The sequence below is a fragment of the Mesoplodon mirus genome (assembly GCF_964341445.2).
Source record: "Mesoplodon mirus genome assembly, chromosome: 16".
In the NCBI taxonomy this organism is placed as follows: Eukaryota; Metazoa; Chordata; class Mammalia; order Artiodactyla; family Ziphiidae; genus Mesoplodon; species Mesoplodon mirus.
The window spans coordinates 61,449,491-61,476,573 of record NC_138992.1 but is presented as its reverse complement, the minus strand read 5'-3'; the positions used below and the strand labels follow the sequence as shown (position 1 = coordinate 61,476,573).

The following is a 27,083-nucleotide window of genomic DNA, read 5'->3' as shown; positions in this document are numbered from 1 at the left end:
GTCACCGCCGCTGCAGCGGGACCGGCCGGCGGCGCGGGCGCTCCGGGACAGGCGGGCGGCAGCCGGCAGGAGGCGCCGAGCCGGGCGGCTGCCGCGGCGGGCACAGCCCGGGGCCACCGCGCCGAGCCCGGGCGGGAGTGGCCCCGCGCAAGCGGGGAGCGGCGCTGCGCACTCCAGCCCGGCGGGCACCTCGGGGGCGGGCGCGGGGCGCAGCCTTCTGGTCCCAGCAGCTCTGACAAGCGCCCCCAGGCATCTCGGGGGCTGCGGGGCGCGGGGTGGGCGCGGACGCGGGCGCTGGGCTCGTGCGGGGCCCCGGACGTCGCGATGAACATCGTGGTGGAGTTCTTCGTGGTCACTTTTAAAGTGCTCTGGGCGTTCGTGCTGGCCGCGGCGCGCTGGCTGGTGCGGCCCAAGGAAAAGAGCGTGGCCGGCCAGGTGTGCCTCATTACGGGCGCCGGCAGCGGCCTGGGCCGCCTCTTCGCGCTCGAGTTCGCCCGGCGCCGGGCCCTGCTGGTGCTCTGGGACATCAATACTCAGAGCAACGAGGAGACGGCGGGCATGGTGCGCCACATCTACCGCGACCTGGAGGCGGCGGACGCCGCGGCGCTGCAAGGTAACTGGGACCTGCACCCGAGCATTGTTGGGTCAAGCCTCTTCCCACCCCCGCGCCCTACCCCGGAGGGCCCCGAAACCCCACTGTCACGGTCAACCCTGCTCTCGAGGAAGAGGACCCTCCCCCCCCACCCCAGCCCGGTCCTCTGCGAGTGGAATTTGTCCCCTAATAAAGGAACACGATCACCTCTGTATTAGAAGGGAGAAAGTGCGCCAAAGCCTTGTCTTAACGGAGGTCCTGTCCCTTGGAGCACGACTTTGGGGTTTCCCAAGCCCTCGGAGGCTAAGGAAGGCGAGGGAACTTGTTACCACCGGTTTGAATCCTAAAGAAATGTCTCAGTCTCGTTTGTGAATGGGAAACTAGTGTCTTTGGGAAGTTGTTCTCAGACTCTACTGATGAATGTGTATATGTTACTGCGGTCTGAACCGCGGAGACTAGGGCAGCATTGATGATTTCACTATAACTTTAGCCACGGGAAAATAATTAACATTGTTTCACCAGAGACAAGTCAGTACTTTAGTTACATATTCAGCCTGATTGAAAGGTAACCCCCCTCTCTTAAGGGAAAACGCTTGAAGGATTCAAGACCTATTGTAAAATTCATTCCCTGTTTTTGATAACCTTAGGAAATCTGCATTTTTGGATATTTATTAACTAACCTGAATCTGAGATTTTTTTTTTTTTAAGCCAAAGCGGAGACCGTAATTGACCATAAGTTTGGTTCTGGGAGATTTGGTAATGGCTCTTGCTTTTTGACAATTTTTTCGTCTCCAGGGAAAACATTGAACTATATCGGGAAGATTAACTTGGGCACCACCCCTCCCCCGTATTGATCATTTGTCACCAAAATTATTGACACTTGCCTTTTAGGTCAGTAAATCAAAGGTCAAAACTAGTATGTTTTTACCATTGGTAGGAGGGTAGCAAATACAGATTTTTGTGCTCCCTGCCCAAACCTAAAAGGGAACAGTCGTTGTTTTCCAGGGAAGGTTTTTTGGTTTTTAAATTGAGTTATGTGGTAAAATTGCATATTTACCTGTAAACTTGGTTTATTTTATATAAGAGTGCTTCTTTGGGGAGTTCAGCTACTCCAGTTAGACCAAACCAGTGTGAGTCCCACTTTTTTATGAGAAACTTGGTTGATTTCTTGGCTTTGGATGAATTCAGATCATTAATTACAATTTTGATTTGTGAGCCTTGAGGTGAGTTTCCATTTTGAGGGTGCACATACTAAAGAGTAAGAGCTGTTTCTGGCCACTGTTCCCCCCAAAAGAGGAGTGTGTAGTGCATGTGTTTGGGAGGAGGGGGTGTTACTCTCTGGGCTGAGATCAGTTCATTCCAGGTGTCTTTAGCTCCGGGAAGCCGATCCCATGAGGTCTGACTTGTATTGGGCTTGTCACAATTACATGATTTTCCCCTAAGCAGAGTTATCCAGTAAATTGCTGTAATTCCCAAAGACTTTGGGGGGAGGAAGGCAGCTGTAAGTTCAGTCATTGGCAAGGCTTACGGTGTTAGAAATTTGAAGCTCACTGTAGTGATTTTTGTTTTGTGTGATCTTTGTCCTACTGATGGCCACGTGACTCATGTTTTGCACCCCCCCCCCATCCCTTCTCTGTTCCATTTTTTTTTCTTCATCTGGACTTCTGAGGACAGCTGGGAATGGTGAGGAAGAAATTCTGCCCCACTGTAACCTGCAGGTTTTTACCTACACCTGTGATGTGGGAAAGAGGGAGAATGTCTACCTGACAGCGGAGAGGGTCCGCAAGGAGGTTGGCGAGGTCTCAGTCCTGGTCAATAATGCTGGTGTGGTCTCTGGGCATCACCTTCTGGAATGTCCTGATGAGCTCATTGAGAGAACCATGATGGTCAATTGCCACGCACACTTCTGGGTAAATATAAACATCCTTGTTTTTATTACTGGGCCCTACTCAGCAAGAAGGCTGGGAAGGAGTGAGACTTCAGGACCAGCCTGGAAGCCACCTGCACTCTTTCACCACAAAGCTTACTTCCAATTCACTCTTCCCCCAGTGAATTACAACGTATGCCGGTTACTATTAGATCGTTGTTTTCTTTTTTTTTTCCCCTCCAATTCAGTATTTCTGGAGAGAGTGGAGGACTGAACATTTTGAACTAGTTTGGAAGATTGCCATAAAAATAACAAGAGGGAGCATAAAACCCTGGGTTTGTTTATTTTACTTTCTGTTGAGTTTGTAAAACTTTGGTTGTTCTTATGAATTCCTAAAGTCAGAGTTTAGGCTTCCAAATTACTGCTCAGCCGCATTTTAGAAAGTGCCAGAGATTCTGAGATCAGCACTTGTGGTCCCATGGGAGTGGTCAGGCCACCCTGGCAGTTGCTTATCATCCACTGACTGTCCCCAGGGTCTGTGACATCGTCCTGTTGGGGTATATCTCAGAACTTTCTCAGCTTAGAGGATGCGTCTCTTCGGAGAACAGAAGTCACCCTGATAGGACCACAGAGTCCCTATGTAGAGGGCAGGGGTGTTGTGAGACCTGGCAAACCGGGGACATGCACCATATCAGCTTCTAATCATCAGAGTTATTACATCATCTAAATAGATGAGAGGGGAGGGCCTTCTGCTCTGGGGGCAAAACTAACCCAAGTTTTGCAACTAAATTTATCTTCAGTAATGGTAGGTGTGAAGTTCTCCCCTATAACTGTACACTCTTGACGCACTTTTTGCTTTTCTTCCCCCATAGTATTTCCCCTTTTCTTTTGTAGGCAGGTAGGATCCAATAAAGAAAGGGTAAGGAAATAAGTTTGTTGTTTTTCTTTTTTTTTCTCTCCCATAGGCGGCTTAGCCTTCTAACAGAACACAACAAAGAACTGTTTCTCCTAAATAGGTCACATTAAACCTCATTAATTTTTTAGCAACTGTTTTAAAAACTTAATCTAGCTATAGAAGCACTTATTCAAATGTTGCTCCTTGAACATTAAACCATTTCTCTGCCCCTGGAAGAAGCTTATTTTAATGTTGTATTTTTAAACGTGAGCTTTATTTAATTCATTTCCAAAGCTCTAGAAATGAACATTTAAATGACGTGAGCTAACTCATATCTATGTTTTAAACGCATAAGGAGGTTACCAAATACAGTTTGGAGGACTTTGAGTGTGCTTGTGTGTGTGTGCGCCGGGGGTGGGGAACTGAATATAAGTCCTTGCTGCCGTGAGGGCCACAGGCGGCAAGTGACAAAGGGGTGGATCAGGTGAGTAAAAGCCAGCACAACAGAATAAACTTGGCAATTCAGTGTATCAAGAATCTTGTGTGTTTATGATTCTGAGTAAAACAAACAGCCACCACTTGAAATAAAAGATGCACATAAATTGCAAGTAGACTGTAGTTTTCATATTTAAAGCCTGGTAAGGATGAGGCTGTCAGAGAAACTCCAGCTGATTCTAGTCAGGTTGTCATCCTCAAACAGATATCCAGCCATCGGTCAGCTAGTTATGAACCACAGACACGAGGGTTGTTTTTTCCAATAACCTTTGACTGAGATGATGTATGGTTTCCAAAATATGAACTTTTACCTACACAAAATACTCTGAAGTTTAACCATCTTGCCTACCTTCTCTGCATGAATATTTTGCTGAATTGTACAATTTCAAACATAACAAGATTTTTTTTTTTAATTTATATTTGGCTGCATTAGGTCTTCATTGCTGCGAGCGGGCTTTCTCTAGTTGCGGCGAGTGGGGGGCTACTCTCTTTGTTGCGGTGCGTGGGCTTCTTACCGTGGTTGCTTCTCTTGTTGCAGAGCGCAGGCTCTAGGTGCATGGGCTTCAGTAGTTGTGGCACGTGGGCTCAGTAGTTGTGGCTCGTGGGCTCTAGAGCGCAGGCTCAGTAGTTGTGGCGCATGGGCCTAGTTGCTCCTCGGCATGTGGGATCTTCCCGGACCAGGGATCAAACCTGTGTCCCCTGCATTGGCAGGTGGATTCTAAACCACTGTGCCACCAGGAAAGTCCCAAACATAACGAGATTTTTAAAGAAACTCCATACAAACTCCATACAATTGCTCTTACAAGCAATTAGGTACTTGTAAGAAAAAAGAAGCTTCTTTTTGCTAGACATCCTATAAAAAGAGCTAATTAGAGTGTAGTAAGCATAGAAAATCCATTGCTTTAGCTTTGAAAATGCACATTTAATTTTCTAAGTAGAAAATTAAATCAAATTTCCAACGAAAAAAATTACTGTGGACCTGAATCTCTATACCAAGGAGGAACATACCACCTCCTCAGAGTCCTTACTTTGCTTAGAGATGTTGCTTAACATCAATTTAGAGAGTTCTTGGAAGCTTTGACAGTAATGACGTCACTTCATATTAAAATATGGGAGGCTCCTGAATTCTCCAGCTGTTTTTCCCCTAAGCATCTAAACTTAAGAATTTATTTTCTAAATTGAGTCAAAAAATTCATTTCAGAGTTGGAATTTCTGGCTGCTTGCCAAGACTTACAGACCTTTTAAGAAGAGCTCTAGCAACCAAAATTTAAAAGAAGACTTACTATAATTTTATAGTGATTTATTTTGTGTGTTTTGAGGGGCGAGGTTTAAGTGGTACAAGTTACCACCTGAATTCAGCTTCCCTTCCCGTAGCCCCCTTAGGTGAAAATGCTCATGGTAACTACTCCAAGATGTATTGGCATGTGCTCTTTTCCTCCCAGAAAAAATAACCAGCACGTCTTTTTACTGCATCTGGGTGGGGAAAAGAAGTTGCCCCATACATTTCAAAGAGTGGATCAGCTGAGCAAAGACTTGTTCATCATTTGAACAGGTCATCTTTAACCAGCCTTTTAAGTAGCAGTTGGTGTCTGTTTTCATAACATAATAAAGAGCGTGTTGATCCTGACCCAGAGGTAAAGTCGTAGGCAGTGAACTAGAAACCATGCGGACGTTCACTGAAGAGCTATGGGGGCTCCTCCTCCGAACCATGCCTCGTGCCCCTCCCCCGGCCTGGGAGGCCCTCCTCCGCTCCGCATATCTTTTGAGCCCTGGCTCAAGTTCTTCATATAACCTCCATCCCCACTCCAGCCCTTTTCTGGCATTTTTGCGTATCAGAGCCGCAGGGATCCTTAAGAGAGCATCTTGTGCAACCCCTTGTTTTCTGACGAAGCTGCCGTTAAATGACTTGCCTCTTCTTTCCCTTGATCTCTCCGCAGTGTTTGTTGTCACCCCCACCCTTTGTGCATAGTATGTGCTCTTTGGTGTAACTTTGGATTCGTTGTGCCCTGAGATCCCCAAGTAGATGGCAAGCTGTCTGTAGGCAGTTTGTCATGGACGTCTGTTTGTTTTCCCCTGCCAGGAACAAAACTCCACTCCTAGTCACTCAGTAAATGTTTGATAGTATAGGCTAAGCCTCTGCTTAAATATTTAGAAGGTAACCTATTCAGAGAATGCTCACGTGGGTCTGGCTTCTGAAGTTTCAAAGGGTAAGCCTTATGTTGGACTAATCAAGCTGCATAAGATTGGCGGGATCTCAAAGGGAGGCTGTCACATTCGTTACTGTGTCTGTCTCCTTTTGTTTTCCTCCACAGCTTTTCCATTCTCCCTGCCCTACCTGTAAGCTTGTTTTTTACTATAGTATATTGACTCTGCTCATTGGTGCGAGGCTAGCGACTTTGAGAAGGCTGGTGTTGATAGACCAATTTGACTCAGCTCAATTTGAATATATGGCAGTCATTCATGTTTGCCAGTGGCCGAGCCTCAGGGAGAGGATTTCTGCTGCAGTTCCTTCCTTGCTTCTTAACCTCCAACCTGTTTGCATACACATTAGAAGCTTTTGCAGTACTTGGCATTATTCTGGCACAGCCCCCCAGTCTGCTGTGATACTTTACCATCCAGTGTTCTCCTATCACCAGCAGCTCTCCTAGGAACCTGCTCTTGGTCACCAGTCAAGAAGTGATAGATTTGAGGTAGGTTCTAATCAGCGTAATCTGTTGTGCAACATTCACAGTTAGGACAAGAACGTGAGAATGTGTACAATACAGTGCACTTGAATTTTGGCATAAGTCAGAGAAACAATCCACTCAGGTTCTTTCTGTATCTGGGTGAGATGCAAAAGCTTGAAAATACCTCTCTAGTATCCTTTGAAATATGGAGAGTTGGCCTCCATATAGGAACTGCAAACACGTTTCCCCCAAAACATTTAAGTATTGCTTCATTTGTTATTTTTTAAGAGGAATCTTAAAAAAAAAAAAAAAAGTCTTTGCTTGCCATTTCTAGAAGACAAAGTTTATCTGTAGATCCTTTTTGACCAAAGAGCTGCACTTGGCATTTATACATGAGCAGCAAATTGATCCCCGATTAACCAAAAGGGGGAAGCAAAAGCGTTTAACTCCAGGCCTTTTATGTTCTGAAGAAGTTTTGCATGGTAAAGGACTAAATCTGTCAAATCGCTAGTCGGTAATTTACTTCTATTGATATGATAGTCAGACAAGATAATTGGTAGTTAATTAATAGACCACTTAACTTAAAAGGTTTCACAGTTTTAAAATACTAATTACTGAATCAGGCATTTATCTATATCCAAGTGTCTAAAGTCTATTTAGTTAAAATCCATCCAGGAGAAGTAGAAGCCCACCAGCGAGATCTGAGTAATGCAGCACTTAAAGACATTAGTACTGTGGTTATACCTTATATCTCATGAGTGGTCCCTAATCATTAATGTTGAAGTTCTTATGTGATTTACTGGTGTTTAATCTCAAATACTATATTCCTCTGTTCTCTGGTTAGAGAAATCTAGTTGTGGTCAAGGCTTCTTAGATTTAGAATTTAAAAAAAATTTTTCTATTCTTATAAAATTGTTTGGCTGATACTTCCTCCTCCAAAGCATAATATTAAGAATTCTATGAAGTATTGTTTTCCCTACTAAAAACTTGAAATTCATGGTGTATTTTCAAGTCTGTACTAGATCTGGCTTTTGTTATTAAATGAATTCATATGCATAAAAATCAAATGTTGGAGCTTCAGAAATAAACTTTTTGTGCCTTGAACCAAACTGTAAATTGACATAGGGTGAGCATACTTTATCTTATTAATTCTCATGGTCACAGTTAAAAACCGAGTAAAACATCTCTTTAGATAGCGACTGCTTGGATACTTGGAACTCTATACCTATCAGGGTCATTTCACAGCCTTCCTGCCTAACGTAAAATAAGATCACATGCTCACTGAGCTTTAAGTTTCTATATTTGATATATTACATGCTGGACCCAAATCTAGTGCTACTAGAAATAAACATCTATGACATGATAAACCGTCACTTTACATAACTGGTGCGAGCAGGGAACCATCCTATAAAAATCTTCCCAACACCTTTGATATATGTTGTAATCTGTGTCTGGTTATCTCAGTTGTTTAAAAAATATTGCTAAGTAACCAATGTCATATGAAAAAATAGCAGGGGCTTGCTTAATGGCCAAATCCAATGTGTGATGTGACCTTTCTACAGAACGTGAGCCTGTTGACCATCTCTTTGAAACGCTGGTGCTCTAGCTTCCATGATAAGCCCCCTTTCTCCTGCTTCTCTTCCTGTCTTCCCAATCCTCTTAGCCTCCCTACCTCCGAGATACGATAGCTGTTTCGTTTGACACGCGCAGACCTCTTCTCATTGTGCACCTCTAGTTGAGTAATCTGTTTACTTCGGTGGTTTCAACTGTGATTTCTAAGAGCTCCCAAGTTCATACAACTGTTTGGGCTCTTCCACGCATTCCCTAAAACCAGCAAACCTCAAAACTGAACGAATTCCTCTTTGCCCCTTCTTGAACTCCCTGGCGTGGCCAGTACCAGGCTTGGAAACCTCAGCAGTGTCTTTAGTTCTCCATCCCGCACGCATTCATGGGTCACCAGATCCTGACTGATCTGTTGCTGTCATGTACTTTGATCCCCTCCTTTGCATTCCCGCCTCCTCCTTCGTGCTTCTCTCACCTCTTGCCTGGTCTCTACAAAGAATCTCTGAACTTCTCTCCCGTTTCCAGCCTTTGCTCTCCAACCCAGGGTTATCTAAGCAGACTTGAGTTTGTTATATGCCTGCTTATCGATGATGCTGACTAGAACCTGCCCCAAGCCGTGTGTGACCATATTGTTCACAGCGTGAAGTCCAGGCTTGTGAGCATGGCAGCTCAGGCCTTCCAACGCTGCTTTCCACCTGCCTTCCAAGCTCATCGCCTATTACACCCCCTGGTAGACTGTAAACACCAGCCAGGCTGGACACCACGCTGGGCCTGAAGGGGCCTGGCACACTCAGCTCTTCTGCCATTTGGGTCCTGTCTTACTGGGAGAGAAAAGTTGAATAGTTTAGAAAAATGTGTCACTACTCCTGAGAAAGAGAAACGAATACATTCAAAATCTTTCCATGTTGACGTCATAGTGTCTTTATATATTAAGGGGGCAGTCCTTGTAGAATAGTGTCAAGTTCCTGGTTCAGGGAATGGTCCTCTCTTGTTTGATTATGTGCTGTTTATCTTGATTCCTGGAAGCAAACTTGGTATTCTTTTCTCCCTCATTATTTCTACATCCAGGGCTTTATCCAGTATCTGCCCAGGTAGAAATTAATCTATACGGCATGTCAAAGTGGAAGCATCAGTTAACCTGCGCTAAGGCTAACACTGCTGGAATAGCTTTTTCAGAAAGACTGAGTGGAGAATGCCCGGCAGAGCCCTCAGCCACTGGATCCGATGCGTGATCGGGTCACTGCGGCCTGGAGGAGGGCTACAGACCCTATGGTTAAATGCTTAACTGCTCACATTCTCAACTTATTCTCTTTCTTTACGTTTGTTTTTACCCTAACCATTTTTCAGATTTTTCAAGATCTTTGGCAAATTCTAGTGAATTGACTTGAGTAACTTGAACATACCTAAGATGTGACACTCAGAAAACACTTTCTAAGCAGTTTAATCACCTCACTGGGAAGGTGGAATAATTTTTTTAAAGTAGGAAACCCCTTTTTATTTAAGTTTTTTTCTTGAGGAATATTAATAGCAGATTCATCTAAAATTTCTGTTCTAGTTCTTTCAGAAACTAAAATTAAAGCCTATTTCAATTAAGGTAAGTAGGCAACTTGCCTCTGTCTAACCCCGCTGTCTGCCTGCGTGGCTGGATGCAGAGAGGACGTGTGCGGTTTGCTAGCTTGTGTTGGAGCGCTCAGGGAAGGAGGCTCCTGACCTTGGCGCAGCTACAGACACTACACTTGGAAAAGTGCACTCGAGCCTGTGTGAAGTCCTAAGTCCCCGGGATGGTTTTGGACCCCCAAGTTGTACTATGCTGAAATTCCACTAGGGGGTGTGCTGGAAGGGTGGATTTGTGTCTTATTTCCTTCCGCACACAGCAGTAATTGTCCCAAGATAAAGGGCCTTTTGTCGTTGATCTTTGGAGTATGACAAACTTTTAGTCCTTAAGAAATAGGGACCTATTCCCTGCCTCAACTGAATGGGTTAAATCCAATGTTCTGAGCCTGTAACTCTAGGAATCAGATTAAAATGTGTGAATGTCTCTTGGTTTAATTAGTTGATTTCTTATCTCAGAAGTTACTATCCGTAGTTAGCTATTCAAAGAACTAACCCCTTCTTATAGTTCTATTAACTGAGCTAAAAACTCCTTTTAGGCGGAGACCCCATGTAAGCATAACCAGAAAATAACTTGGAGGATGGAGTCTTTTAATTCGTTCTTTGAAAATATATGGTAGACAGGTAAAGCATACAGCTGGGCCCCTAATAGGGCCGCCTCAGAGAACCTCCCTGCACTAACCCTGTTCAGACACCATTGTTTAGAGCAGAGGTTGTCAGAGTACGGCCTTAGGACCTAATCTCGTTTACCCTGACACACTTGGCCAGCCGCTTCCCGTCACCTGGACCTCTGGGTTTACGCAGGCTTATACCATCACAGCACTGGCAGGCGTGCCTTCCAACAGAAGGATGCCAACATCTCTGACTTGCCCTTACCCAGCATGGCCCGTTCTTGAGTTTCTTTTTCCTTTTTCCTTTATTTGTCAATTCCCTCAAAACTCAAGTTCACACCTGTCAGGGACCATTTTCCTAAATGCTCTGAAGCTAAAATTAAGTGAACCACAGGGAAAAAGAAAAAGAATATCCTCTCATAATGATGATAAAACTTTCAACACCGCACCAAGTGCTGCTAGAATATTTAACAAGGAAGGGCAATTACTGCTGCACCCTTGAGTGCTGTCAAATGAGCCCAACTGACAAGCCACTTACAGTGAATTCACATTCGGAAACACAACGTGACTTGGTCTGTGAAACTTTCAAAGATCGCGCACAGATGTGTGAAAGGTGACAACGGTGTTAACATCGTGAACATTGGCGTTTGGGGGGTTTGGGGAAACCACAGTGTTTCTCTCTCATTTGCTGCTTGCATAAAAATGTGAATTTCTTGCCTTTCCTTCAAATGGCTTAGTACTGGAATTTCTGAATATTAACACGGTTCAGCTTCTTAGTGTTATTCTAAACAATGGGGCTCAAAATAACACTTCCAAATCAGTGTAACTGGGAAAATATTTGTGGTGTAACTTATGTAAGCACATGGGTATTTTGAGGACAAGTGCAACTTAAAATTCAAAGCCTGAATTTTTTTCCCACCTGCAAATTGTAATTAACATACTGCCCCCTACTGATTTCTCAAGGATTTTTTAAAATGGGGATAGTTCTACCATCTCTTGGGAAAGAGAAACATCAGGTGTAATAAATTATTTTTAAATAGTTCTGTACTAACTTTTAGTATTTTTGCATTTGCTGGACTCTTCTCCGTCAAGCAGTGTAATTTGTATTTTTAAGCGTTGATTTTCTGACCCCAGTAGAACAGAACTAAAGAAAAGGATTCGAGAAGTGGTGTTACTGGAAAGTGTCGGTTGTTTCCCAGCATCTCCCGGGATTCCAGAGGAAGGGGGCAGGCAGCTGAAGCAGCTGTTAGCCCAGTGTTCGTGAGGCTGCTTCTAGTGGTCAGGTCCTGGGTTTTTGCCGGAAGTGTGGTCTGACACTACGTGGAGGGCAGGGAGGCTTGCGAGCCGTACATAGTAAGAACCAGGAATTGCAGGAACTTGAAGAAACGACATAACCAAAAATAGATAGCACTTCTCACCCAAATAGCCTATAAATATATGCTTAATTAGCCTTGGGTACATTTACTCTACTTTTACCTAGCACTTAAATTTTACAAAGCCCTTTCATAAACACTTTTCTCTCATTTGCTCCTCATAGCAACTCTGAATTTTAAGTAGAGCCATTATCCCCATTTTTATGGATGAGGAAACAAACCGAGAGAGGTTATGGGACTTGCCTAAGGTCACCACTGGGGAAGGAAGAAGCTAGGACCCAGACCCTCAGCCTAGGGCTTAGTTTAGAAGCTCTACAAATACTTATCTGGGCTACATGTTCAAAGCTCCTGGTAGATTCTCCTAGGAGTCACTTACGCTTGTGCCCTGTGGTATAATGTAAGAATCCACCTTCAAATGTTGATTTTTTTTTTATTAGCACGGTTAGTTTAGCAGTGACTAATTAACCCTAGCTTAATATCTCCAGAAAGTTTGCTCCATAAATGAGACAAACATGTAAAATGTAAAGACCCAATACCACACTAGAATTCTATTACCAAAGCCCAATTCATGTGTTGCTCTGTCCTGTTTCTGTAATTTTCCATGGTCTGTGTCTGAGATGGTTACCTCATTGACAAGAGTGTGGTGTATCCTTGGTCCTTCAGCTTCCTTCTCGTCCTGGTTTGCATGTCAACATTGACAGGACAGACATAAAAAGTAATGAATAAAAAGGGCTCTTCTACAAAGACTGGATGAGCAAAGTTCTATAACTACTTGGAACTGAAATGGCAATAACAGTGTTGTTTTAGTTTAGGCTTTTGTTTGTTTTAAGCTTATCTCCTGGAAAATATAAAACCTTTAGTCTGTTACATAATATTCTTTTGAGAGCAGAATTCCAGGTAACTCCACGAGCTTTGCCTTGGAAGTGCTAATCATGGAGTCTCAAAATTGTGCAGTTTTGGCCAGCTGATGGTGTCCAAACTTGTGGCCCAAGTAGCTGACTTTTAAAGGGGTAACTTTTTCTTAGGTAGGGTTTTCTCACAGGCTTACCAAAGCATGAAAGCTTCAGAAAGGTAAATGTGGAAAATTAAAAAGGTAAATGCTGAGGCTAAAAGGGTCTAAATTCCGTGTCTTGAAAGCTAAGCCCTCAAAGCCTCTGTGAGTAAGGGGGAAGGATTTTGAAATCTTCTAGGTCTCTTTGAGAGCTTGTTCTAATGGGGTCAGGGGTGTCTTAGTCCATTTGGGCAGCTCTAGCAAAATACCATGGACTGAGAGGCTTATAAACTACAGGAATTTATTGCTCACAGTTCTGGAGGCTGAAAGTCGAAGGTCAAGGCTCCAGGAGATGTGGTGTCTGGTGAGGACCCACTCCCTGGTTTGTAGACAGCCATCTTTGCTGTAACCTCACACGGTGGAAGGCGGTGAGGAATCTCTCTGGGGTCTCTTTTATAAGGGCACTTATCCCATTCATGAGGGCTCCACCCTCCTGACCTAACAACATCACATTGGGCATTAGGTTTCAACATGAATTTTGGAGGGACACAAACATTCAAACCACAGCAGAGGGTCTTGCTAGTGCTAAAAATGGATCCAAGGCAAATATACATACAGTCAGTCTGTAAACTCCCATAGTTGTCCATACAAAGCTCCCAGGGATCTTGACATCAGTTTGAACTGGCATTTGTCTGATAAACATTACTGGGGAAAGGATGTGGGAAGTGGAGAATGGGGCCTCTCAACCCCTAATAAATACTCTGGTTCAGAGAACACAGGTAGGATAGAGGGCAGAGAAATTAGTCTGCCTTTATTTGCTGAATTTCTAGGAGAAATTGATCTGAAGCCACTTGAGGTTTAGAGTAGACGTTACCTGGCTCAGGCTACAACCTTGTAGCTCAGCCTGTGGTCCAGAATGGCAGCAATAACATCACCCCATCAGGCTGCATGTTAGAAAAGCAAGCTCTCAGGCCCTCTCCTCTCCCAGACCTACTGGATCAGAGTCTGCATTTGATTCAGATCCCAGGTAATTGTGCACATCAAAGTTTGAGGAGGAATGGCTCTTGAGCACGTATTTCCCTTCCCACTTTCTCAATATTCTGTTGTGTTTTTTTTTTTTTTTAATTCCCTGAGCTAATCAGCCCTTCAGGAATTTTGTACACTAGGAAAATACTAGACCATGCACGCTAGGGTCCGCCTTGTCTAGGTGGTGTTTTTGTTTTTTTATTTGGGTTCCAAGCCATTGTTAAAGGAGGAGCCCAGGTGCTCTCTTGCTTACTATCCCCCTTGGTTGCTGTGCCCAGGATGGAGTCTCCAAAGCCATAAACATCATGGTACAGAGTCGGGGCTATGCATTGAAGAGATATGTTCTTCCTGCCCAGGACCAAAAAGCTGTCTGGAAATAAGTTGCAGGAGGGCGGAGACCTTGCCTCTTGAGCACCCTGCTTCTCTGCTTCTAGCCCCTGCAGATTGTCAGCATTATCTCCCTTCAGTGGTATTTCTGAATTTAGTGGTAGAGTGGTGGTTTGAAGGTATTGGCATGTAAACTACAATGGGCTTTTGAGCCCATATGTAAGTTGTGACATTTTTTTAAGCCTAGAATGTCTTGCTTGCAAAGCTAGAAAATGTCATTATAATATGAGACTTAGAGCTTAGAAAAAATCATCACGGGACTATATGGAACCTGATATGCTGATGTTCACGTTCCTTCTAAAGGGTGGTTCTCATGGGGCTCTTTTCCCCTCAGGGGCATTTGGCCACATCTGAAGACATTTCCCCTTGTCAGAACTGGTGGGGTTGTTACTGGCATCTAGTGGGTCGAGGCCGGGGATGCTGCTAAACACTGTACAACGCACAGGACAGTCCCCACAATGTAAAATTACCCAGCACAAGATGTCCATGGGGCTGAGGCTGAGATGCTCTTTTCTAGAACACTGGCTCTCAAACGTGGCTGCATAGTCAAGTCACCTGGGGAGTGTCGCCTTCCCGGGCCAGATTCCCTCCCGGGTATAATTGGGCCTCAGAGGGGGTGTGCCTGGGCCTCAGAAGGAACACCTCCCCCGGATAATTCCAATGTGCAGCATAGTTTGAGAACTGATTTCTAGAAAAGGTGGCTTTTTACAATCCTTCAGTGTCTTTAAGAGGTTTGCAAAGTTTTTGTTTGTCTGGTTTTTTTAACAATGCGTAGCACAATACAGGTATCTCATAGACCCCCTTACACAGTGAGTTAAGTTCTAAGTTGTTATAGTGCATGCCTAAGAATAAAGTGAGTTTTCAGGAGTAACCTCTTGATTTTATGTATCTGGAGTTTAGGTAAACATTTAATTTTCTATAAAGCCTCCACAGTAAGCACGCTGGAAAGCAGAGAAGAATTTGAACTCTTTGCACACGTGAAATACGAAGGGTGACGGAAGGGGATCACGGGGGCCTTGCTGGGCTGTGGCATTTGGGTTGGGCGCGGGCTGGGTCCCGCCACTTCAGATGGCCTAGGCAGTGGCTGAGCTCACACGCACGTGGTTCTGGCTCGTGGAAGTAGTTGCCAGTCGCTAGAGCAGAACCGAAGCCTCTGCCCTGTGGAAGGTCTGTTTTCATTACAGTTTCGGTGACGTGATTTGAGTTTGGGGCAAAGCAGAGAGAGGGATTAATGACAACCTGTTGTTTCGCAGACTATTTGGCTGCAATTTTGTGGGCTATTTTCACTATTCTGTAAAGAGTTACTAAATCGGGTCAGGGGCTTGGGGAACACTCCTTTGATCATCTAGGACTCAGCCAGGGGGAGGGTCAGGGAAAGCAGCCTTTCAGAACCAATGCGCAGCATTCATCGTGCCTTTTAAAACATTGAGCTTCCGTGGACTCAGGTAGAAGACAGAAAAACGATGATTGTAGTTTTTTTTTTTTTAATATGTAAGAGGCATGGATTCACATTACATTATTTTAAAAGACACAGCCATGACAACATATAAATGTTTAATGAATAGATATTTTCACTGCTCACCAGATGCTGGCAACTGCACTAATGGAGTTGATACCTTATTGAGTCATTTATGAAAGTCTTAGGCAACATTAGTTGTTATACCTAGTTGTACCTCTGTGTTGCGACTTGTGTATTGAACGTGTGGTAAGAAAGAACGAATTATTGGATGTAAGCCGTCATAACATTTTTGAGCTAAGAAACCTTGGAGATCTCCTTTTTGTCTCACAAATGAGTTAAGCCAAGAGAGGTCAAGTAACAAGGAAGGTTAAGTGATTGACAGTCAGGACCATGTGGTTTCTGGACTCTATAAAGGCCAGTGTACTTTCCAGACAGACTGAGTTTTAAGTCCCTTCCTTTCTGGTATTTCTGCGCAGGGAACTCCGAAGTGTCAGGGAATGTTGATATCTGAGTTGCTGCCTTGGGGTAGATTCATCCCATGTTTTAACAGTGGGAAGGCAAGTTAATGAAGCATTTATTTTTGCTGAATAACTAATGTTGTCATCATCTAGGTGTTCATTTGAAAAGCTTCGCTCTTTTATTAGCTTCTTGGTTGCAGGGCAACTGTAGGAGTATACTTGTGCATGTGTGTTAAGTATTAACTGCTGATGCCTCTAAATGTGAAAGCAAACCCTGTGGCCTCAAAATAATAACAAAAAGGACAGTAGATGTAACACTGATATGAATTTGATGTTTATGACATATTCTTCTCTATAGCTAAAGAGAGAACATTTTGTGTCAAGCAGGTAGAGATTTTCATGAACATTTTGTTAAGTCTGAGAGTTGTTCCAGGTTTCAGTATCTTGGGGCTGTATTGCACAATTTGTCTGGAGACCTTTCTTATCTCTACAAACACACCCAAACAGCAAAGAGAAAAAAAAAAAAAGCCGTCATCGAATTACATGAATTTCAGAATTTGTGCTGTCAACTGCAATTAAAGTATTTAAAGTCAGTTTATTGCTAACAAATACAGATTTGGGCTTTACTTCCTAGTTGAAGACAGTTTTGTAATGAAAAATTTCAAGTTACACTTTCTGTGGTCAAAGTGAAGTTTCTAGAGTTTGGTGCTCAGTACGTTGATTAAGCAGATACCTGTAAATCTACTGGATTAAGAATATTTAGCCATGGGTTCCTTTCCCAGATTAGCTTAGGAGTATGTCACCCTTTTTTTAATCTTTGAGCACACTAATGATTAACCCTATTAAATAGCCTTTTAAACCCAGTTCCCTGTATTTTCAGCACCTTCAATAGTTTGTACTCTTGAATCATAGTTTTCCAGGAGAAGCGACTGAATTTTCATAGAAGAGTGCCACCAGATGTCATTTTAGCCTTGTAAATAAGCAGTATGTTCCTCTGTGATTCCAAAAAAGATAAGTTACTCTCACAGCGGCAGGTGGAAACAGCAAAACACCAAGGAGAGTCACTGAACCATTTGGAGGGGAACCATAGGGATGTTCAGTTAAACGTTCTTTGTTCGATGGAGTCTTGATTGTATTTTTTCCAGATCATATATATTGCTGCTATTTGGAGATTCTGAAAATCCTTAAACATAAATACATCAGGAAACTGTACTGTATATGTGCTCATGGTGTTCAGCCTTTTCCCATTGTAATATGATTTTTGGTTCCCTTTAGAAATGAAAGTTTTCTGTTTCTTGGACATTCAAATGAGAGAAACCCTTCAAAATGATTCTTTTAAAAAGATACCTTTTCTTGAATTGACCACAGGACAGTCATGCAAATGCACAAAAATAGAGTTTGAGGCCTTTTCCTAACTGTGAGAAGTTAACTTTGCTTTTCCCTTAGTATCCATTATCCTTGAATAGCTTGCAAATACGGGAAACATTCCGAGTGTTTTACCTGTACCTTAAAAATGTCATCAATCCTGAAATTTCAAAAGTCAGCCTTTGCCGGATACCACATTTCTTCACGTTCTCTTTTGTTTAACTTTAGGTTAATTTGTCCTGACAGTGCAGCTGCGGGCTCTGCATTGCAGTCTGTCATTAAGAGCACCAAGAATGATCTGGAGGGTTGGAACTGTTGGAAGTTAATTTGGCGTAAACCTAACATTCAAAGATTTCTCAAGATATGACATGTCATGTCTGTGTCCAGTCACACTTCTGTTTAAGAAGTTCTTGTTTATATTATAAATATGACCTTTACAGTTATCTTTCAAAGTGCCCAGTGCTTTGAAGAGGAACCCCGAGGAGCTATGGAGATACTAAACTTGTGAAGCATGTTTCATAGGAATGTCAGTGTCTGTCTGAATATCCTCTTCCTTCCTCCCTTCCTCCCTTCCTTCTTTCCTTCCTTTCTTTTTTTAGTCACTTAGCAACCCTGTCAGCTTGGCAGCTTATGGTATTGGAGTCTTGTGATAAAATTAATCACAGGTAATCAAAGGTCTATCATCACACTTTTTAGCCAGGATCCATTACTGAAAGAGTTTTCTCTTTTGCAGATAAAATAATCCCTGGGTCCCTTCCGATTCTAAATTGTCTCACTGAACATACAAATTGGTTGCTGACTCTGAGACTCCCCCCCGCCCCCCAGGTCAAGAGTCAACCACATTTTCCTGATGACGATCTAGATGTCCTCCCCTGTGTCTCAGACATTTGAATAAGAGGACAGAGCTCAGAGTGCGGTTCTCTGACTTAGACTAAACATCCAGCTCACCTTGCCACCCACTGTTGGGACCAGCTAACTCTGGTGACTGACTCTATGTATTTCCTTTAGCGATCCCTTTACCAGCTGGTAACTCCCGATCCGGATAATTCGTCCTTACAGCAAGAGAACACAATGGTCCCGGTGTTCGGCGGAGTTGCCCCTGTCAGATTCACTGTCGGCGGCACGTGCGTGAATTTACACTCAAGCCACTTGGGCGTGTGCCGCAGATTTGCTCGTTATGTTCTTCTAACGAGTCTCAGACAAAGATCACGAACCTGAGCTTGAACTGACTGGTGTCATGGCAACTAGCACTTCACCTCTTGCTGGTCCCCATTTCATACGTGCTACAATATTTGTGCACATTAATAATTCATCACAAAGTGCCAGATTTCTTTGTGCTGTCAAACTGTGTCAAGGACAGATTGTGCTGCGCTATCTCAGATGTCACCCACCAGACTGTGGAGGGCAAGAGTAATTAGAAAAGAAAACTCGTCGGGAAAGTTCCCGCGAGCATGGTGCTTTCTCACCACCCATTTACAGCACTTTTTCTCGTAACGTAAGGACTAGACTTCGCGTTGATCAAAGTCTGTTTGGTAATGTGCCCCAGACACAAGGCAGGGGTTTGGTTGTGGAAAGAGGGCCCGGGCGGTAATTGCTCACCTCCACTCAGGCAGCAAAGGAAATGATTAACAGCCTCAGTGCTCAGTCACGTGGATCAGGCTCCAGCCTGAGCCCTGCAAACTCGGGTTTAAAAGGAAACCTGAGTGTCCCTGGTATGAACGCTCTTCCCCCAGGCTTGCCTTCGCCCGGCATCCAGTAGGAGCTGAGTGGTGGCCACCAGCTTTGGAAGACAACCAGTCTGGGTCCCAGGGCCGCCCGGCCCTTGGATGGCTTACCTCCCCTCCCAGTTTCCTCAGCACCTTGTCTGGTGTTTCTGACATTGCTAGGAGTTGTAATAACTGTAGTCGTAGACGGGTAAGTGGTGAGCCTTTCTAAATAGCATAGACCTTTGTCTTGGCATGTAGAAAGCACAGTGGCACGCTGGATTTTGTTTCTACAGAAGGTCCCGGATGAGGCAGGAGGCACAGATTTTATAAGAAGTGTTGACCTGCCACAGCCCTTTTTTTAAAAAAAATCAACCCCTCCCTCTTAAAAGAAAGCTTCATACTAAAACAGACAAACCTGTGCCACACTTTACTAGCAGCCTAAAGTGAAGCCGATTTCCCTAAAAAATATGTTTACAACCCACAGTTGGAAAAGACTTTAGCCACATAGCTATATTTGGATTCTTTTGTTTCTCTCTTTTTTCTTATTTCCTTTAAGTGCAAACCCAGTAGCTTAAATGTCCCTCCAAACTACTTTGGTGGGGGGGGTGGTGAAGGGAGGAAGGCAGGCCCAAATCACAGTCTTTAGCATGTGTAGCCACAGCACCCTGCTCTTGTAAAGGATAGACTAAAACTGTTGTAGGTTTGATGTACTGATGGAACACAGTTAGATGCTGGTGAGGATAAATTCTGCTTAGAGACGGGAATGAGACCTGCTGCCATGTTACCTGTCATCGCTTGGCCAGATCATAATACAAGACCTGCATGTAGTAGGTGCTCAGGAAATACTTGTTGAATGAATAAGCTAATTCTGCCAGGTCAGGAGGGGACGTGAATCCGTTTCAGAACATTGCAAGAAATTAAACTTAAAAACAGTCAGGAGGGACTTCCCTGGCGGTCCTGTGGTTGAGACTTTGCCTTCCAATGCAGGGGGTGCGGGTTCGATCCCTGGTCCAGGAGCTAAGATCCCACGTGCCTTGCAGCCAAAAGACCAAAACATAAAACAGAAGCAATATTGTAACAAATTCAATAAAGGCTTAAAAAAATAAAATCCAAACAGTGAGGAATTTGGTAATCTTCTATCACCTACCTTCCTATGTGCTGGGGATCTGGATTAGTCATTTAACACCTGCAGGCACCAACACGGAACACGAACATGGAGAAGTCATTAGAGCCCGCCCACTGGGTGTCTGGGTTTCTAGTCAGGGCTGGCCACCGGGTAGAGTTAGTGTGGAAACAGGCTGGGAACGAGCACGGTCGGCGATTCGGATTTGTCAGGTAACCACGTAGAAAATTCCTACTGGTATTCTGTACTGTGTGTAATTTCTTAGGTTATACTCTTGAGTCCTTCTACTTACTTAACTTAAAAATAAGACCTTCATACTAAATCTATCCCTCTCTTTCAAGACTAGGGCAAACTTTTAAAACTTAGACGTGGTCTCTGGATAATGTCAAGACTAGATTTTATACTTTTTAGCTAATTGAAGAACAATTAATTATAATCAGATATGTAAAAGAAGACTTATAGGCATGATTACTTAAGGATGTGTTTTGTAGTTTAGATTGGAATAGATAAGCTTTCTTGTGATGTTACTATATTGTAATTCTGTCCCCATATATAAGCTATAAAGCCTGAAGTTTCCAGGTGCTGTAGACTGAAAGAACAAAACAAAACAAAGCACCGCAGAACATAATTATATGTTACAGTGAATGATACTGATTATATGTCTTAAAGAAATATGGACAAAGTCAAGGTGAATAGAATAATATTAGACAAAGGCTTAATACCATAACTACCTGTGATAGAGAATTATTGAGAGACTCTGGTGACATAATTAACATACAGCACTTTGAAAAGCATGAGAGGCTATGTAAATACGTGATGAATATTACACTTTGAATTATATAGGAGGGCATCGGGGTAGATTGTCAGAGAAGAGTTGAGATCATGGGTAAAACCTTACAGGTGAGAATAAGCATGACACAGGTAACAGCAGTGAGGAGGCCCAGACACATGGATATAAGGGGACCAGGGGGTTATGTGATGATCAGGAGTCAGACTGGGGAAGACCTCGGGGTATTTCACAAAAATTCATCTGGCAACTGAATGCATCATGGATTGGGACATGGAAAAATTTCAAAATTAATGGAATGACCGTTTGATCTTGTACATGCAGAAGCTATCAAAACAAATAAAATATGTATGCAAAAATTCAGTGATCTCTTAGCTGGGAAATCCTCTGAGAAGGGAATGCAACTCTCCTTTAAGTCCACTGGTTAGTGTTTGGGTTTTTTTAACTTCATAAATCATGGGAAGCTGTCTTGGCAGTGGGAGATAACTCAGCAGTGGACAGATTGCTCTTTGCTGCTTTCTTTTAAGAAGCAGGTTATAAAACTGTTGGGAGCCTGGTGGAGTAGTTAATAGATCGGCTTAAGCAATTTGAAGTAATTAAAAAAAAAATACAGCCTTGCATCTGGAAGGCAAGAAAGCTAGAGAGAAAAGAGAAGTTTGGTGAGTGAGAAATCGATGCCGCCTTTTGGGTCCACCGCCCTGGGGCTTCTGCCACGTGCTCTGCCCTCTAAGTGGCCAGTCACCTGCCTCCGTGGGGGAAGTCACCCCCCAGTGTACCCCACAGTGGAGCGTGGTCATTCAAATGCTATAAACTGTCACAGCAGAGTTAGTGTTAGGACACATTTTTCATTAAAATGATTCTGTACTTTACCCTCCTTTTTTTTACACCTAAAATACTTGACCTCCTGTGAGCATACTTTGATAATACAGCTTGGATGCTGGAAGATGCTTCTGGAGTATCTCTTCATTCATGGGTCTGTTGCTGTGTAGACACAGCCATGAGGTAAACATTACACGAGGCTTCTATTCGTGGGTAAGCGGGAGGTCCCTCACAGACCATGAGATGCTGCACTGAAGTGTCAGAGCATGAAAAGATCTCTGACCTGGGAGTAGTTTAGATTAGCAGATAACTATCACTTGAAAGGTGATAAAGAGCCTTCTCCTAATGGCTTTCTTTTCATCTCTGGACATTGTCCCCGAAAGCTCTTGTGTTACAGTCTTGTTGGTCACGGCTTATAACAGGCCTGCCATGCCAATGATACGGTGCTAAGTGAACCAGACGCCTAAAGGATCTTCTCTTTTTGATAAATGTAAAATAGTTTCAAACAGATTGGGAAATGTCACCTTAGGTGGGTAAAACTTTGTTTCGTGATCTTGGCTTTGTGGGGGTTTTGGTTTTTGTTGTTGTTTTTTAGGCGAAACCCATAATGTCAGTTCTAAAGCTTGAATCTTCCTTTTCTTTCAGACCACTAAGGCTTTTCTTCCTCCCATGCTGGAGATTAATCATGGTCATATTGTGACAGTCGCAAGTTCCCTGGGATTGTTCAGTACTGCTGGAGTTGAGGTTTGTCATTATAAAGCATTTCCTTCCTTCAGTCGGCTTATCTCGTGAGGGACACACCAAAGTCCTAGGAAGGGTACCTGCTGCCCGCATATCCCTGAAAGGCCATGAAAGCATGCTACCTGTGTGCTGCTTGTGGAATGCTCCCCGGCAGCCCACGTGGCTCTATGTCTTCTGCCATAAAGTCACTTCTACTAGTTTGACAAAGCAGCAGCGGCAGCAGAAGTAGGTGGGCCCGTCCTCAGTACGGCCCCCTTTTCATTAGCAGTTTTGCTTGACAACAGTGGGAAGGCACAGGGTCAGGATGAAACTGGAGGGCAGTGGCAATGCCACAGGGAACAGATACATGAGGCCAAAGGTTGACATTCTGTTTTGGTCAACTTGCCAAAAGCGAGCTATCTTGTGTTAGCTCATCAGGTGAGATGGTTAGGGCTGATGGAGGTGTCTGCATCATAAGTCTGTAGAACTGGGCTTAATCAGACCCCATTCTTCACCAAATTCAAGTTACAAAGCGTGTTTACGTGTATTGCTCGGTGCTGTTTGTCCCATGGGTGCCTGTAGCGGAAAATTGAAAACACCATCCCGTGCAAGTATGCAAAAGGATGCAGAAGAGACGGCTTCTACATTCTACATTTCAACTCCTAATTTTAAAGTTGGGTAATGGAGAAGAACTTTCTTTCTATTACCGTGAGTCCTTAGGTTAAGTTCTAGTTTAACTTTACAAGGTAGAGTTATCATTTCCATGTTCGCTTGGCCCTAAAAAGAAAATTGGATCGTAACAGCTTATAACCCCAGCTAAACTCGCCTTTGTTCTCCTAGCATTAATTTAAACAAACTGGTTTTTCAGTCTCCTTTACTGAACAAGAGACCATTTGTAAATTTTCCAGACACTTCAAAGTGAGCCTCTCTCCATTTTTAACTCCAGCTTGTTAGCTTTCATAGAGTCCTTTGTGGTAACTTCCCCAAAGTAATCTGATACTTCGTTGATGTGGCAAAAAGTGTTCATCTGTTTCTGCCGTTCCTTTGAAAATATGATTTCTGCACCGAACCACATCAGATATCTGTCTTTTAGAAATGCTCTCCTTTGCTTAGCTTAGTCACCTGTAACCTTTTATATCAAACATGTAACCGGAGTCACAGGACCAGGGCAGCTTGGGGTTGGTCAGGGATGTGAACATGTACTGAGTGATTCTGCTCTTTCCCCTCTACCCCAGGATTACTGCGCCAGTAAATTTGGAGTCGTGGGTTTTCATGAATCCCTGAGCCACGAGCTAAAGGCCGCGGAGAAGGATGGAATTAAAACCACGCTGGTTTGCCCCTACCTTGTGGACACTGGCATGTTCAGGGGCTGCCGAATCAGGTCAGTCAGGACCCGCCTTCACGCTGACAAGAAGCGGGGCTAACAAGTCATCTCTCCATCTTGGGAGGATATGTGGAATCAATCAGATCTCCAGCCATAATCCACCTTGCACCTCAGTATCTGTCATTTGGCAGTTCACTTGTAGCTTTTGTTGGTCAAGGTCTGTAAAGTTGAGGCGTGTACGACTGACAAGCAAGGACTGGTATTAGCTCACAGAAGGTGGCCTACGAGCATCAGTAGGAAACAGCTTTTCTGCACCTTCAAGGAGCAGATACTCAGGATTTTCCTTAGAAGCTCTTTCCTTAGGAGTGATTTTCTTTCTTTAATATTAATGTTAGTACCTAAATGCGACTTTGGCTTGGATACGAAACAGTGTCACTGCCATAGAAGAGGGTGGTCTTTCTTCCAGAAAGACCCTTGAAGGAGACACCCCAGGTTTGGGAACTTCCTTTCTGCAGAGAGTGTATGTAGCTAGATTCACTCTGGCAGAATGAGAAGAAACGCTGAGATTTTCTAAACATGAAATGAAATACCACCACACTTTGGAAGGAGGAGGCACGTGGGAATAGCCCTGTCAAGTCACATCTGACTTGAGCTAAGCGGAGTAAACAAAGCCGTGACTCATCAAGAGGACACTTGTAAAGACATGCTGACTGTGAGATCTTTGCTTGGACGAATTTGACAGGCAAAGCAAGAGAACCAAACGAGTTCCCCATGGGTCAGGGCTGATCTGGACACATTCGGAACCTGGCCACGCTGTGAACAGGTGGAGGTGATTTGAGTCGTTTCCATCTCAGGCTGACTCCAAGTCTGGACCAGGAGCGGACTCGGCCCTGCCCCTTTTACCGTGTGTGGGTGGGGTGTGTGTTGGTTTGCTGTTTGCCTCTTACGGACTTAGGAAGGGGTTGCTGCGGGTCTGAGGAGCTCTGTTTCCTGTTTAGCATCACAGCAGGTGTCCGGAGCTGCCGGGGGACGATGAAAAGGAAAAAGAATAAATTATATTAAGTTATTTCAGTGGGTGCCTGCATGAATTCAGCTGAAGGTAGGATGTCTCTGTGCACTTCATTTCAGAGACCCCCGGAGAAAATGCCACGGCTTTCCCTCTCCAGGCACCCGGGAAAGCACACAGCTGACTTATATTTCACTCAGAAAGGTTACGTTGCTGTTTACACACCATCATTTGAACTACACTTAATACTTAAAAGTTTGGCATCTTGTTTGGGTTTAGTGTCTGTTATGCCAGACACCCTCTCCTTTTTCAATTGAAAGAAAAAAAAAAGTAATTTGGAATACATTTCAAGGCATTTTGAAAACACGGCTTTCTCACTTTACAGAAAAGCAGACCAATTCTGCTTTTTTTTTAACTTGTTTTCCAGACTATGCAAATAAAATGTGTTCATAGTAGGAAAATTTAGAAGATACAGAAAAAGCACAACGAAGTAAACAAAACGAATTCCAAATCCTGTTGCTCAGATAACGTCATCCTTCATGTTTTGATGTGTATTTCCAGTCTTCCCTATTTTGTGTTAACTCTTAATTTCGCCTTTTGAATGTGTAACTCTCAGGAAAGAAATTGAGCCTTTCCTGCCCCCTCTGAAGCCCGATTACTGCGTGAAGCAGGCTATGAAGGCCATCCTCACGGACCAGCCCATGATCTGCACCCCCCGCCTCATGTACATCGTGACTTTCATGAAGAGGTAAGTGTGAGGGGGCTCCCTCCTCGGCAGGTCTTCCCCTGTCCGCCCCGTAACGTACGGAACACGCCACGCCTCACGGTGGCTAACTGTGACTTTTCCTTTTCAGCATCCTCCCTTTCGAAGCAGTTGTGTGTATGTATCGGTTCCTAGGAGCGGACAAGTGTATGTACCCCTTTATCGCTCAGAGAAAACAAGCCACAAACAATAACGAAGCAAAAAACGGAATCTAAGGATCTTTTTTGTATGGAATATCATTTCTACCAGAAGACGATCAAGATATCTCGGTCCGACCCACATCAGCATGATTGATACTCTCTGGATTCTAAATCCGCATTGACTTTTTTTGTTTTTTTTCAAATCAACTTTTTAAAAAAATAAAGTGTAAATTAACCGACTAGAGTGCTTGGAAAATGTGATCAGCGTAAGTGAGCTTAAGTTGTTGCCAGCGGGGTCCTTTTCAGGCAGAACCCTAAAACCAGTCTTCTCATCTTTTAGACAAGCGCTGTGTGATGTCTCCAGGCTACCATTATTTTTTCTGAATGAGCAGGGAGTCTCGAGATGATAACAGTGTGTCTCATGTGTGTGGTTTTTCTTAATTCCCGTAGAGTTTATTAATTCTTGTAATTAATCTCTAGCCAACTGACACCCTTGCAACTTCAAGGACTGATAGTGCTATATTTTCTCATGTTTTCGAAGTTTCAGTTTTGCAAAGCCTGTGTGGCTCTCATTGTGTTTGTATGTACAGCTCTTTTAAAATGGCATTTTGAAATCTCTATCCATTGCAAGTAGATGATGATGTCTGATTGTTACAGTAAAGGTGATCAGGTCTCTCTGTTAAAGTCATAACGACTAGAGTGTTGGTCGAATTTTAAAATGAGTCTCTGAGATCTTTCCTTGAGTATCTATTCCCCTGGAGACCTGTTTATCCAAAAAAAGATCATACATTTTCTACCTATGAATTTTGCTGCATACAGAAAGTGCCCTTTCCTCAGGAAGTTGCTGTGTTTCATTTCTTTGGATGGACTTTGATCTAGAATACATAGCAGCTCTACAAAGAAACAGTTTCTAAAAATGGGAACTTCTGCATTTAAAAACGTCCCCATTTTTGTGCCAACTATGATTAGCAAGGGGGAAAAAATCTTATACTATGGAGTACATATGGAAGGGTGTAAAGATTCTTTTGAAAGTTTTATTCACATTGTAGAACAGCAAACGACATTTTTACAGTATTTTTTTGTAAAGCAAACTATTTTGTGCCTTGAATTTGGTAAATGTGTATTAGTGAAACGTTGTAAAAGTGAACTTCTACCTCTGTATCTAAATGTATACCATCCACTTGTAAATTACTATAAACTATTACGTGATTGCTTTTTTTTTTTTAGAATGTCCTGTTTAAATAGTGACCAATGTTTTAGGCTATTAAAATAAGCCATCTTTTACTAATTAATTGGGAAATTTTATAAAGGACTGATTAAATTTAAAGAAAACTTA

At 43.4% G+C, this 27,083-nt stretch overlaps 1 protein-coding gene across 1 annotated transcript; it reads left to right on the top strand.

The window, feature by feature from the left end:
- The first annotated feature begins 209 nt into the window (after window positions 1–209).
- Window positions 210–27,083, top strand: RDH10 (retinol dehydrogenase 10). Its single transcript, XM_082601442.1, has 6 exons — window positions 210–613; window positions 2,267–2,502; window positions 22,440–22,538; window positions 23,750–23,895; window positions 25,461–25,592; window positions 25,699–27,083. Exons 1-6 carry the CDS (start codon window positions 325–327, stop codon window positions 25,820–25,822), a joined length of 1,026 nt encoding a protein of 341 aa, XP_082457568.1. The 5' UTR covers window positions 210–324; the 3' UTR covers window positions 25,823–27,083.

What these genes read in the sequence shown, in the direction of transcription:
- RDH10 (XM_082601442.1), top strand. Translation starts at nt 325, where the DNA reads ATGAACATCGTGGTGGAGTTCTTCGTGGTCACTTTTAAAGTGCTCTGG. An exon ending in ATTGCCACGCACACTTCTGG is followed by an intron (nt 2,503 to 22,439) that starts GTAAATATAAAC and finishes CTTTTCTTTCAG; the next exon opens with ACCACTAAGGCTTTTCTTCC. An exon ending in TTCAGGGGCTGCCGAATCAG is followed by an intron (nt 23,896 to 25,460) that starts GTCAGTCAGGAC and finishes TGTAACTCTCAG; the next exon opens with GAAAGAAATTGAGCCTTTCC.